Source organism: Mizuhopecten yessoensis, unplaced genomic scaffold, assembly GCF_002113885.1.
Source record: "Mizuhopecten yessoensis strain PY_sf001 unplaced genomic scaffold, ASM211388v2 scaffold11103, whole genome shotgun sequence".
Taxonomy (NCBI): Eukaryota; Metazoa; Mollusca; class Bivalvia; order Pectinida; family Pectinidae; genus Mizuhopecten; species Mizuhopecten yessoensis.
In genome coordinates this window covers 1,254,113-1,269,379 of record NW_018408881.1, presented here as the reverse complement: position 1 = coordinate 1,269,379, position 15,267 = coordinate 1,254,113, and the positions used below count along the sequence as shown (strand labels likewise).

General features: G+C 32.7%; 2 protein-coding genes across 5 annotated transcripts in view; one reads left to right on the top strand and one right to left on the bottom strand.

Moving 5' to 3' along the window:
• LOC110465882 (peripheral-type benzodiazepine receptor-associated protein 1-like) overlaps nt 1–15,267 on the bottom strand; it is a 212,055-nt gene that overhangs the window by 174,414 nt on the left and 22,374 nt on the right. The gene's annotated exons all lie outside the window — the stretch shown is intronic.
• LOC110465866 lies at nt 4,748–12,252 on the top strand. Of its 4 annotated transcripts, none has more exons than XM_021521987.1 (2): nt 4,748–4,924; nt 9,823–12,252. In XM_021521987.1, the coding sequence occupies exon 2, from the start codon at nt 10,033–10,035 to the stop codon at nt 10,924–10,926; it is 894 nt and encodes a 297-aa protein (XP_021377662.1). In that variant the 5' UTR covers nt 4,748–4,924; nt 9,823–10,032; the 3' UTR covers nt 10,927–12,252. The 4 variants fall into 4 exon arrangements, with proteins under 4 accessions (XP_021377662.1, XP_021377664.1, XP_021377665.1 ...); XM_021521989.1 differs by lacking the exon at nt 4,748–4,924 and adding an exon at nt 7,112–7,191; XM_021521990.1 differs by lacking the exon at nt 4,748–4,924 and adding an exon at nt 7,117–7,191 and having other exon boundaries at nt 10,055–12,252.

Here is a 15,267-nt window from a genome sequence, read left to right as displayed (position 1 = left end):
ATAAAAACTGACACTGTCTCTTTGAAAGGAAATGGTATCAAAATGTTTAGCAAAACATTCACACCTTATTTTCAGATATGTACATGGTAATGACATTGGTTGTAAGGGTATATTCCAGAGAGGATCATTTATCATTTTCTTACTTAAACAAACTCTTGTTTAAGTATGCTACCGGAAAGATAAATTCAGCTCTCACAATATTTTTCAGTGCAAATCACTTGAGGTATTTTTTTGATAGCTTTAACATGCTTTTTTCCTATACTCAATAGCACTCAGTACATATGTACCTGTAGGTACATAATAATAGTATTCTACTAACCAATTCACCCCTAATGTCACAATTGAACCTTACCATATCAAAAACTGGGCAAGCCCAGTTTAAAAATGTAGGGGTAAATGAGTTAAGCTATAACACCCCTTTTTAGTTGATTTTTAAGCCTCAAGATCTGCCTCATTTTATAAAATTAGAATAGATTAGCTAGCACAATTACCACATACGGTTAGCATGCACCATAACACATTGTCTTTTCACCAATAGAACTTTATAGTAAGTGCAACATGATAACAAAAAATAGGCTCTTCATCCTGTATTTAGGGTGATCGGGTGGTGCAGTGGATAGCGCACTTAATGCCTTTCACCAGAGTTTAATTGATTCCTATATGGAACATGAAAAGGTATGGGGTCACCTGACAACCCTGTGAGTTCTGGTTTCCTCCCACAATAAGACCCCTGTGTGCTTACATCCACGCCAGCAAGGGTGATTAATATAAGTTGAAATAACTTGTTTCATAATTGTTGTAAAATACAAAAGTTTATATATATTATGTCAAAAGTTGTAATAATGTGAGCGAAACCATTCAATAATGGTTTAAGTATATATTGGCAACCCCATTCTGATCATAGCTTTGATGCTTTTTTCGACATTATGTCTTTACTTAGGACACAATTTCACAGTATTATCAATTTAATATTTTAATAAATGTATAAGGATGGGTCAGGTTTGTTTGAAATATATCACAGCAGATTTTGTATTGCTTAAAGATACCAAGGCATTGTACTACATACAGTCTCACACCTAAAGGGTGTCTATTTCAAATCAGTATGCAAATTATTTTACCCCCGGTACATAAAAAGGTCTTATAAAATTATAGGACCGATAATAATATTCATAAAACATCAAATACATATATAGTGACCTTACTAACAGGAAAACATCAGTTTTTTCTTGATAAAAAATATTTACCTTCATCTTCCCGTCTGTACCTTTCCCAGCCATTAGGAAGCTTGTGTGTTATAATATTTATCCATTATAATTCAAAACACTCCAGCGGTGGGCCATGTTGCCCTTCGGCCATATAAGGAACAAATTACTCCTTGCGATGGTTAATAGCCAGATTGTGTTACAATCACCCAATTATGGTGTACTTAATTCTCAATCTTAGCTGCACATTCCCACATCATTTCCAACAGCTGAAACTTATTAAACATCAATTTCCCAATCTCTGAATCACTCAGAGATCAGATTTTTCCTTGAACTTTGAATAAAGTTATTTCCTCTGGTCTTCCAACAGAATTTCTGAATTTCACATGTAGATTTGTTTCTTTGATAATGTACAATACAATTGGATTTCAAAAACTGTACAGTAGGTGAAAGTTAATTCTCCAAACACTTTTCTCAAAGTCCAAATAAATGGCTCCACCGTGAATAAATCAAAAACAGTCGCACGTGAAATCGCTATTGAGCATTTCCCATTTCCTCTCCATAGAATGTTAAATTATCCTCTTGCCTAATCCACAATACAAGATCAAAACTAGAAACAGATGCTTTCAGTTAACAGTTGATGAAAACGAAATTACAATTGATATCCAACACATTTGATTCTGAACACACACACATATGGGATAGTCACTTATATCAATATTAATTATCAGCGCCATTACCGTACATGTCGGTCCTTTTTCTTTTTTAACTACAAGTGTTTTAAAACTTTTTAATAAAATAATGAAAAATAATATTTCCAGGTATATTTTTGACAATTCAGGCGTGATGATTAAACTTTTGCCTAATGTCACTTTGTAGCTTTTCATACAATACAACATCAAATATCACCTAGGATATATAAAACTGTTGATATCCATTTCAATTGTACCTGTTGATACATATTTGATACATATTTGATATCTTACCTCAAAACCTTCCATTTCCAAACATAAAGTATGGTATACTAAACGCCTCACAACACAGATATAAATAACTGAGTTGGCAGAATGAAAGTCTTCGTCAAACTCCCCTCGGCTCTAAGGAAATAAACTTTTAAATCAGATTCGGAACATTCAGTCGAAATCAATATGTTTCCATTTTGTCTGCATTAGCTGACAAAGAATGTCATCCAGGTGCTCATGAACCTTAACTTCTGGTTCACGAACATGAAACACAGTGTTTAGAAACGGTATTATTTAGCCTTTATGTAATATTGATGTAAATGGCTTCCTGAAGTGAAGGTCTCCCTGCTTCTGACCCAAAGCCTTTATAATAAAAATCCAAGGAGAATGCTGCCATCAGTATAATTCACAGTGAAAACTTTTGAAAAGGTTTATCCTCACAATAACCATTTAAAGAATTGAAACAAACTTGATTGACACATTTTTATATCACATTGCAGTTTCATCCAGGTTTCATCCACATATATATATGCCTTGTTGAAAGTTACTCTGACCTACTTCGAAACATAAATTCACGGACGGACGAAACACAACACACCAGATCAATTTCAGCTCTGATCAGAAAAAAACACTGCATAACTGTAAAACCTGATCACGAAAATGTTTTGATTTATATCCAAAAGTCGTGGCAGACTTTTACACGAATATCTTTACCCTCATGACGAAATCAACTACGTTTCCAGGCAATTTTCTCAGGGTTGTTGAATCGAAATGTTAAAATCATGTTCACTTTAATTCGTAAGTGCCTGTATTTAAATTTGGGTATACAATATTATAGTAAACAAAGAACACTTGAAAATGGCGAAGAGTTTAAGAAACGCGGAGTACAAAGTTCTCAAACATCTTCAATGAAATCTAAAATGTGTTCCATTATAGACCCAGAGCATTTTTATAAAAAGCCTTGTTAGGTTGACCTATCAATAATTTAATTTATTTTTAACTACAATCAATTTTTAAAATTCAAATGAAAAAATATTCATTTTGCTAATTTAAAACATTATTATTCTGGATTGAAAATTTAATACTCAATATTTCATTTTATAAAAATAGAAATATTAAATCAAGTGAAAAATAATTTAAAAACTTAAATTTTAAGCTTGTTTAACTTTTCCTTCTATATTTTCAGCAACAAAGAAAGTTTACCTGGGCAGGAAAATCTGTATTAAGGTATATTGAGTACCTGTGGTTTATCTAACGAGAACAGGTATATTATATAGGTATTGTTATCTATTTCTCACAGGTGGACAAACCTGTTAGCTGTATTGAAAGCACATCATCGATTGATAATGTCAAAAATTGTCAACAGAACTTAAAAGCAAAAGAACGTTCAATATTTGTAGAACTCCTTTTCAATGTTGATAACAATCTATACCTTACAATACAGCTCCAGTGTATGGACAATCAATCATAATAGTTTGTATAAAGAAAACATGGAAATATTTGCTTTAAATGGAATTTAATATTAATCTCCTTTTATGATTATTCAATCATATTACGAGCTAAAGCCAGACTTTTTCCTCTGAATGTTTGCAAAAGTTTTAAAGTTTTGGTACAGTACTACTGTACAGTGTAACTTGTAGCTGGACCACCATGCTAAATAATCAAGAAACGTATAAATTTGTACAATTCATGCCAGACCTTCAAAGAGTCCTACTCTATATATTACTGTATAAACCAGATTTTTAACAAGGTCCCACTGTATTTATTTAAGAAATAATCAACAAACAGTACATATATAGTATATAATGGTGGAATATATATTGACAATTAGAAAATGCTTGAAAAAGGAATTTAATCAAGACCATTTTGGCCTGAGTATATTCAAATAAATTTCAAAAATTTTTGAATCTCAAATTAAAAATATTAACTATTTTTATTTTTTTTTAAATCTGAACTCAAAACAAATTGTCAACATATTCTAAACCTTTGAAGATCACACAGTTTTCAATAATTTTAGCTATGTCAAAATTTAAATTGAACTTTTCTTTGCCACACAAAGCACACTGAAAAGAAATAGGAAACACCCCACCAGACCTTCAATTAGGTCCCAATATATATATTTCTATGTTAATTCAATCAAACCTGTACATTTTAAAGAATATACACGTACAAGTTGTCTCCCTTGGGCTAATATATATGAAGCGATGTCACACTAATATATAATCATTTCTGATTCTCCCAAGTGTAAAAAAAATTATCTTTGCTATTCTTGGTTCAGTAAAGTTTAAACTATATATGAACAAACATTTACAAAAAGATAAATAATTAAATCACTATGGGTGTACATTAACATACTGTACATGTCAGGAACTAAACTATAACAATTATTTACAAAATATGAATTAATATTTTTTAAACTTAATAATAAATTAAAATAAAAACATGTAAGTCTGTAGTCAAAATATGTTGTAATCACGTTTTATCTTAAAGTTCATAGTTCTTTCGGCACAATCCTCTTTATCTGTTATATGTAAGATTTATCGTACAAAAATGTAGACATATCCTGTAAGCTGATAACGACACCCGTTGTATATAACACGTAAGGATCTTGTGTCGGTATATATTTTGAGTGCGACATGCCTGATTTCAATCCCTTTAAAACGGGTACCATGGTTACATTGCCTCAGATGTCTTACTTTATAACACAAAGCCAAGAATTTGTAACATTTCAGCTGTGAGTCTCCTTCCTCAACGAAACAGGTAAACTTATTGTCCAAGTAGAGACATTATACCTTTAATTAGCCTGCAGTAATTGATTTGAGTCAGGTTGTTTATTTCGGGGTTTCAATTTTTTCGCATTTATCTGAAATTGATACAAGTGCTTTAAAATTGAAACCTACAACTAGAATGAATTGTTTGTTTATATACATAGGAAAGACAGTCAACAGAGTTCATTTTACTGTTCAGAGCAGGACAATACAGCTAAACCCTACTGCCAACTGATCTCTCATTGTGTACAAGATAATTTTCCTATCTCGTTTCATTTCCCACACAGGTCATATTTGTATCTTAAGACTGAAGTTCTCAGGTAAACAGAATCTTAACTATAGATACAATAGCTAATAAAACAGTGTCTTCTCAAAAATTCTACATCAACAGACATATGCCCTTCTCATGTCTGAGAAAACTTCCAGGAGAAAATTAAACATTGATACCCCAGTGGTGTTAAGGTTTCAAAGATTCAAATATTACATTCATGATATGTTAGTAATTTATTCATAATACTCCTGATTTTGCAAAATGTAATTTCTACCATTTTGTAACAAATTGAAAACCTTTTTGTCTTGAAAGGACAGTGACCACTCCTGAAAGAATCCGTCAACATACTTTTTATTTATAGTTATATTTCACACACACAAAAAACACTAAATTAAAATTTGATGCAGGCCATCAATCTTTTCACCAAGATTTGCTTTGAAATAAACAATATTGATACAATGATTTTAAGACCCTGGTTTGGGATCTTATGTAAGTTTCCATTGATGTTGGTAGTCAAACCCTTGCCCATATTTGATGAGGCCAGTTACGAGCATTCAAACAATACCAATGAAATGTTACAGAATAAATTGAAATTTCGGGATTAGATTAATCGGTTTTGTATGAATAATAAATACTAAGTTTGTTTTGAATACAAACAGTAATTAAAAACTTGTTTTGCAAGCTTTCGAAAACGTCTGTTTCCTTTGTCAAGCAAAGAATGCATATAACCGGCGTCTGGAGTCTAAACCACCGAAAACAACTGGCTAAGCCACCATATACTAAATCAGTATAGATTCAGGTGTCGAAATATATATATATATCATAAAAAAATAATGAAGATAAATAATAAAATGAATAATAAATCTAAAAACGGAGAAATAGGTTGAATATCGATGTGAAAAACAACAATTCTTCAATCTATAATGATTTAGAAACATATTTAATCATGACAGCAAATATTCAATAGTTATAACATAAATATTATGACTATATAAATGCCAGCTGGACTGGTCAATATAGGTAAATATTATATATCAGGCTGGGATGATCAAACCACCCTTGGGCGGTCACTGTAGGTCACCATAGATTAGATATCATTGTTTTGCTAGAGACTAAGAATATACAAACAGTTGTATGTTTCTTTACTCCAATATCACTATCTGTATGCCAAGAGGATGCATTTGTACTTTTAATTTTCTGCTATCTATTCCGTCTTTGCATATTGCAGAGTTATCTTCTCTTGAGAACAGGTATTGGTTGTTACGTCACTTGTTTAAGAGAGAAACGTCATCAATTTTTGAGAAAACGACGTAATTTTCTCACACAAACCTATGACTTAACAATCAATACCTGCTCCCAAGAGAAGATAACTCTGCAATACGCAAAGACGGAATAGGTTGCGTACATGAAATTGTAAATTAAACATCTTGATGAGTACCTAGTGTATCCTGAATGATAAATATGTATAATCAAACTGTTTAGTGTTTACACAAGAAGCTGGATCAGCTTACATCGAGGTCGACATTACATGAAAACTAATCAAGGTGTATATGATTATGTGTTGATCATGTCTTGTCTTGATGCTTTGCCTGCTGCGTGGTAGAATTATCTCCCCTATACCTTAAGTCACTGCAATGTATTGTCCCTTAATTAGAACAACATGACAATATATGGTTCCATTCAAGTTACCAATATTTATTTATGAATGTCATATTTCTTTGTTCTGAAGAGACTTGACATGCACTTAGGCTAGTAAGACTTTTCATAAAAAATATCAAAATTTTAATATATAAAACTGTTGCATAAATTTGTGTACACCACTTGATCGTCAGGGTAAATACTTGAACACTCTAACCGGAAACAAACCAGGGATTGTGGGTAACAGATCTTTATTTAGAAAACAAAACTAGAAAACAAAACTAGGCCTACAGTCATCCACAGCCCGTACTGGAGAGGATTATAGCCAGCAGCAGGCAGAGCATGCATGGGTATAACGAAACCGGTATTTAGACGAGTTGTATAAAGTTGTAAATAGAACTGAACACTTATCAAATACACATGTGGTGGCTGATATCATAATAAAAGCTCGGACCACAGGCGGTTTATCGCCGATGCACATGCTTGCACAGTAGGCCTTTGGAGGTCTGACAGTATAAGTAGAGAAATGGAAAACAAAGGGACAGTACTACCCCTATTGGTTTTTTTGTTATTGTTAATATTTCTGTTATTACTGTCAGAGTCTTGAATGCCTATGGTGGTGCTGATATGCGCACGTATCATGTACATGTATATATATATAATTTCTATCGGCCCGGGTGTCCTCTGGCTCCTTCACCAGACTGAGTTACTTTTGACAAATGGATGTTCTTTCTGTTCCACGTCAGACGTCTACCTTTCAGGGTGGCGGGGGAGTCGGAATACCCGGGCTATATCTATATATGTGACTCACAACATGCGATACATGTTGGTGTGGGTGGGTGCATGCGGGCATTAACTTGGCTGTGAACCTCTGGGGTATGATATTACTGATCCAACACTTATCAGTTTAAATTAGGTAGCTGCAAATTAAACCAATGAAGGAGCTATTTTTAAGCATAATTGTAGTATGTTGTAATGGATGTCATGTCCTTTATACAAATGTTATTTTTGTCTTTCTCCTGGTTAATGCTCCAACGTTATCCGTATTCTATAACACTGTTGGCAACAACACATGGTTCATCTGAAGTAAGTGGTCTCTCGCAATATACATTGACATAATGGGGGGTGGACACAATTGATGTACTCTCAGCAAATTGTCAGGGTCTTGGTGATGGAAACAAATGTAAAGATCTTTTTGCATACTTAAGAGGTAAGAAATATAGCATTTATTGTATTCAAGATACTCACTTCACAAAGCAGACTGAAGCTAGAATAAGGTCAGAATGGGGATATGACAAATTCAAGAGGGGTGGCATTTTTAATTAATAACAATTTTGAACATAAAGTTTTTAAAGTAAACTTTAAAGTAAAAGTTACTTTAAAGTAAAGCAGGATAACTCGGGGATTTTTTTGGCATTAGATATAATGATTGAGGGCCAAATAATTACACTAATCAATGTTTATGGTCCAAACACAGATACACCATCTTTCTTCGAAAATATAGAAAACACCTTAGATGAATTCAATAAAGATTCACAGATAATATGCGGAGATTTCAACCTAGTTTTAAAACCTGATATAGATTACGAAAATTATAAACACATAAATAACCCAAAGTCAAGAGATAAAGTCATTCAAATTTTGTAGAAGACGAAAATTTAGTAGATATATATAGGTAGAGAACATCACCCTGATAAAAAAAAGAACTATTCACATGGAAGAAAAAAAATCATAGAAAACAAGCCCAGCTAGACTTTTTTCTCACCTCTGAAAATCTGTTTTTGCCCTTTAAGGACCCCTGGAGATGGCCAACCCGAGGCCTTCTTCCTTGCAAATCTGAATCATCATTATCTAGTAATATTTTCTACCAAATTTGAAGAGATTCAAAGAAAAGTATATAAACAAACAGGATGGATTACAAGGGCTCCTTGTCTGAAGGGCCAGGTGACCTTAAAACCAATACTTCCATATTCCTGATTTTAAATCGTTCAGAACAAAATAGTACAAGCTTGAGTCAAAAACTTGTAAGCTAACATCACTTTGATAGAGTGCAAACCCAAAGACATTTGAACACATACAAGAGGACCAAGTTCTATCATGCATTGTCAGCTTGATACTGAATCCGTTATCTTATATGCATTCTGATCTACCCTAGCTAATGGCTTGTAAAAGAAATAGTATTGTCAATATCCCTAAAATGAATGTACAACTATTGGGGCGTAAGCAAGATTTAATTCCCTGTTGTAAATGGCGGGTTTGTCTTTTTGTTGACTATGTTCTTTCATAAAGTCTAAACTGTTGGCGTCGTAGGTAACAAATTACTGATATCAGATTCAGGTAGGTTTGGTCTATAGGAGTTCAATACATACCAGCATACTAACACACATTTATACACAGAACTTCAGCTGAAACATTCATACAAGCTTAAGTTGTAAAACATTCAAGCTTGCCAGAAATTCAAGAAATAATGTTTTATGTATCTTATAACATAATATGAACATTTTTATACAAACCATGTACACAAATTTTATGATTTTGAATTATCAAGATCTTTCCAAAAGAAGAAAAAGCTTTAAATTTGTAAGAATATATTTCAGACATAAGGTATTGTTTGCATGTGGATATGACATTAAGCTAACCAGCCATGGGGCATTTAGGCCCAGATTGTAAGTCTGGGACCTTTAAACATTGATTACAATTTTACTGTTTGGCACATTCTGTCACTGTTAGCATTCCTTCCTAAGTTATAAACTCTAAATGATGAAAGATCATAAAACAGCCATGAAATTTTGATTTGAAAATTTAAACTGTGCAAATACAAACATTTTTATTAGAACTATGAATAATTTTTCGAAATTGATTTTTTTTTTCAATTAATTTTAGATAGTCACAGTAATCCTTGTTTTCTATAGCAATATGGCATTTATAATGCAAAGTCAGTTTGAAGAGGAAGTATATTTCATCATTGTTTCTCTTTTCAGATTGATGTTATCCTATCTATTTGAGAAAAGATTCTAATTTCTAATTAAAGCTGAAACGTTCAACCTGGTTGGACCCAGATTATTTAATGATTCATATTTCAAGATTTCGTAAACTTTCAAAAGATTTTACGCAAGATTTCGAGAAAAATAAATTAAGCTGAAGAGGAAACATGTGGCAGCTATCTGAAATACATACTTCAGCATCCTTTTATGTTTCATTGTGTACCTGAAGTATCCATGACTACCAGCCAAAATTTGCACGAACTTTGGAAAAGGGAATGCTGCCCAACAGCAAAACAACTTCTTATAAATCATCAACTTCCCTCAGCAGTACAACTCCTACAAGACAATCCTGATTTCCCTGGTACTGCAGATGCACTTCTTGAAAAGCACAGCTTCCCAAAGGCAGTGGAACTTCTAGATAGTCGACCTCCTTGTCAATCTGCTCTCGAACTCCTGAAATCTCAACATTTTCCGGTGGCAAAAGAACTTCTACAAAAGCATTTTCCCCAAACTGCAGAAGACCTGCTGAAAGTTTATCATATTCATACTGCAGGAAAGCTTTTCAATAAACATACGGATCAAAATGCTGTTGGACTTCTCAAAAAGTACAATTTCTTGACCGTAGGAAGATTGCTTGAAGACAGAAAATCAGACTGCATTCTTGCAAAGACTCATTTGAAGAAACACAATATTGTGACATGTCCAGGCTGTAGAGTGAGATATTCAGACAAGGTATCTCAGAATCTAAGGCATCAAAATTATTTGGGATCTAACATCGGTGATGCTGAACCTATCTATGCAACAGTACAGCCTAGAAAACAGAGGAATTCTACTACGGTCCTGCACGGACAAATAAACTCATCCCCAGTCCAGCACGGACGACCAAATACATCCACAGTCCTGCACGAACAACCCAAGAAGTCTGAGTTCTGGTCAAACATTACCTGTGTATTATGTCCAAGGAGGAGGCATGGCCTACTTTTGGACGAGGAATACTGTATGAACATAGATGAGGAGGAAGAAGATATCTATGAAGATATAAGCAACATGTCTTTAGTGCTAGCGTGGCCTAATTCAGAAAATGAGCCTCATGCAAATTAAGGTAAAAGGTGACCACCAAGTTAAACCATAGTATTACATGTACCATATTGCCACTATTTTGCAATAATTGTTTAAGAATTTTTTAAAAGAAATATTCCATAAAAATTGCATGTTACCTTGCATTTTATAGAAATGTAGTTGCTTGAAATTTGAATATTTGAAAACAGAAATGAAAAAAAAATGCAAGTTCAACGGGTCAAACTTGAGACTTTTGCATCTAACACTTTACCAACGTTGAGAAAAACTCCTATTGGTTGCTTATATACTCCCAAGTCAAAAACAAAAAAAAATCGCAATTATAAATGTTACAATGGTTTTGTATAAAGTGAACTGCATAAGACTTGCTTGTAGAAGAAGTCTCAGACAATGGAAATTGTATGATAATATACTTTTCAACAAAAGACACTTTCACTCTGGTGTCTCATATCTGTTAATCACAAGTACTCAGTAATATTTACATAAAGGGTGTAAAATATCGCCCGAGATGATCTATATGTACATAGTAGATAGAAATTCAATGAAGCAATAATAGTAAATCTAAAATTGCTCAATCTTGATGTACTGCTCAAGATCTGTTGATTTAATTGGTAGGCAATTATGCTCAATTACGATGAAGATTTACCCTTGAAAAAATGGCAAACTCCAGCAAAACTTTGCCACTTTTATTTAACGACATGAACAACAAGGGTATCACACAGGGAACAGCTTGCAATCCAGACACCATAATGATAAATTCATGAACATCATACAAAGGGCACACTCCAACACAACCGCTAGGGCAACGCACTTGAAAGAGTTCAGCATTAGAAAGAGACCCACCCGCTTTCAACCCTTTCACCCCTATATAACTCCAGTAGACTCTACCATGTATTGATCTGGATGAGTCCATTATGGTCTTCAGTGGTAAAAGGGTTAAACACACGTTAAGACATTTAACCAATCAAACAGGATCAACTTCATTCATACTGGAGGGACACACTTCAATGTTGAAGTCCCCATTGTGTTTACCGGGTGAAAATTGGTGTATGGCCCATATCACCTCATCTCACAGCTCATTTAACCTTTACCACACCTGTAATTTACAGGTAGTTCAATCAGGTCCGCTCAACACCCAGGAGTCTTTAATAAACTTGAAGTGAAGAGATCATGTTGAAACCAATATTGAACAAATGACAATTTTTTCTCTTAAAGGATTTTTCCTTATGATATGGTAGACTAAACCTTTAAAGTAGCCGCTGTCAAACTTAGAATTAGGTCATGAAATTTGATATGATTATGTTTAATATCAATTCATGTTTAATATCAATTCATGTTTAGTATCAATGTTTGTTTAGTATCAATGTTTGTTTAATATCAATGTTTGTTTAATATCAATGAAGGTTTAAAACAATGACAATATCAATGCTTGCTTGTTTATTATCCATGAATGCTTAATATCAAATTAATACTTATAAATATTAAAGAGTGTTTTATAATAACCAAGAATTTTTTATTATAAAATATTGTTATCAATTATTTTTATCAATTATTGTTTCAATTATTGTTATCAATGCTTGCTTAATATTTCTCTTAAATATCAATGATTGTTGTTTTATATCAATGACTGTTTAATGTCAATGCATGTTTAATATCAAGGAATGATGAATATCAATGAAGGTTTAATGTTCATGAACGTTAAATGTCAATGAATGTTTAATATCAATATTTTAGTAACATTTAAAGGGCACCATGCATCTGTAATGCATGTGTAAAGAATTATAGAATACCTAACTGCTATTTTTACAAATATCCAATCAACCTCATAAAATATTTTTATTAAATTCACCTGTGTGTGTTACATTCGTCTTTTAATACGAAAGGTCATATACACTTACAAAACAACATTTTATGGAAATGTTTTATGTCATTTGTCAATTATTTCCCTTATTTGTCTTTGAGCTTTTTAAGGAATTTCAATTGACATTTCAGATCATAATGGCAAGAACTTGATAGAGACCATATATCATTCATGCAGCTTTCCAGATCCAGTTATGAGAAAAATAAAGCAGACAAATATTTTGTTTGTCACATGAATCAGTATAAAAATAATCCCATCTGGTAAGAGTGAGGAAAATATTAGAAAACTTGACGTATTTACTTGAAGTGCTGATTGTCAGAGTTATGGAAAATGCCCATATACCCCATCAAATCGTAAATCAATCTTAAGTTTCATTAAAAACAGAATAATATAATGGCTACATTTATACAGAAGTGTACATTTGTTTACATTGTAATAATATTTCAGCTGGTCATATTTATCCAAGGGCAGTCTTGACCACAAATATGTCCTTGTTGATACTGAATTTGGGAAAACCGCCAATCAATAAACTAATACGTCCATTTTGAAAACTTGTTCCAAAATGAAACATTCACTTCAGACCTTGATAGTTGCCAATGTTTTGACAGGGAAATCAGATTACTTTATGAATGGATTATTAATGTAGCATTAAAATTAATATTTGTATTCAATACAACTTTATATAAGAGCTTATATGACCAGCTAAGTATTATATATATATATACCAGAGTCTATCAGGTAAGGGTCACTTCTGGGATTAATATTTAAATTCAAAACAAAATAAACACAATTTCTGTTTCAATTTACCATTGTGAGAACATAATACACACACATCTATCTTAGAGGTGAATTAAGACATTCTATTTTTTCAGTCTTTGCCCCACCCCGAAAACAAACAAAAGGTTTTTTTAAATGAGCGTTTTGATATTAAATGTTTTAGCCCTCGTCGCTCCTCAATACTCTCACACACTCCCCTCAATCCCTCCAAAAATGTTTTATACCAAATTAAGTTATGAGTACATACATGTGTTGGTTCATTAAGCCACAATCAAATTGATAGATAACAAACATAATTTTTTACAGTCAAGTCTTTTGGACATCAAGTCATTATCTATTTCCAAAACAATCTTTTTAATTAAATGTCATCAGCTACCTAATGCTTCAAGATTCTGTAAAAATTATCATAGAATTGATGGTTCATGAAATCATGACGTGTACCTTACTTTTCAAGGTAAAACAAAGAATCTATTTTAAATGCTTTTTAAACACATTAAGTGTATAAAACATAGAAAACCCATTAAGAGTCTAAGAAAACACTGATATTGAGTTTAATACAGGATGCACGAACAGTACTGAATATATATCCTACAGCTGGGTGACCTTTAACCTCACAGAGGTAAATTGAGATTCGTGAGAGATCGATTGTTTGTGTTTCTGTTTTCCGACCAACCCACTTTTTAGACGTCCTTGACCCTAAAATTATTTTATCTAATTTTAGAAGAGCAAAGTTACATATCAAAATCTTTTTTCTAATATAACCTCAATTTAGAAACATAAAAAAACTTTTGAGCACAGTATTCTAATTAATTATGCACAATTTTCCTTAAATTTGATCTTAGCTTTAGCAATGATATATATATATATTTATTGTACATGATGCTTACAAAGTTTCATTAAAATCCAATGTTGTTTAATTTTTTAATGAGTTTTCACTTATTCCTATGCATAAAAGACAAGACGGAACTGTCCTAAGCATGAAAAGAGGTATATGTAAGAGAAATTTCTATCTTACATACCATTGCATGGTGTCACAATGAACAACGATAACATAACATCACGATATCAGAAACATTCAGATGGCACAGTGGAGAGATTTTTACACCTTTTTATGGTTTCTAAGCTAATTCTGGTGATTAGAATGAGAAAACAAACTCTCCATGATGATGATGATGATACTCAAGGGGTGTAAGATGGGGAAATTCAACCCAAACAGTTCTCAAATTGGGTAAAACCTGCAGGCTAATTCACTGTGCATGAAAGAGTCGAATATGATCTTGCAGAAACCAAAATACAGATGGATGACAGACAGATCGGGACAGATTGATCCCTCCCCATACAATAACACATCTTGCCAAAATTTACTATATTATTGTTCGAGCGTAAATTAAAAGGCAGATGATCTTTACTTCAGATTGAATACTAAGTATAATGACATACTTTTCTTTGATAACAATCGTGATGTTTGACACACGAACCTCCATAAAGTTTCTAATAAAGCATGTAAACTGACTAAATACGTTTCTTATCATAAAATTTTCAAACAGGAGGTACAATTAAATCATATAGGTTACCAAAATATTATATATATGGTTCATACTTTAAAAAAGTGTCAAGTCATCTGGTAAAACGTTTGTAATACTCCATAGCAGGTTTTATTGGACGTCCTGTCACACATTAACGTAACGTCATGGGACCGTAACATATCTACATGTAAATTGGGCAAT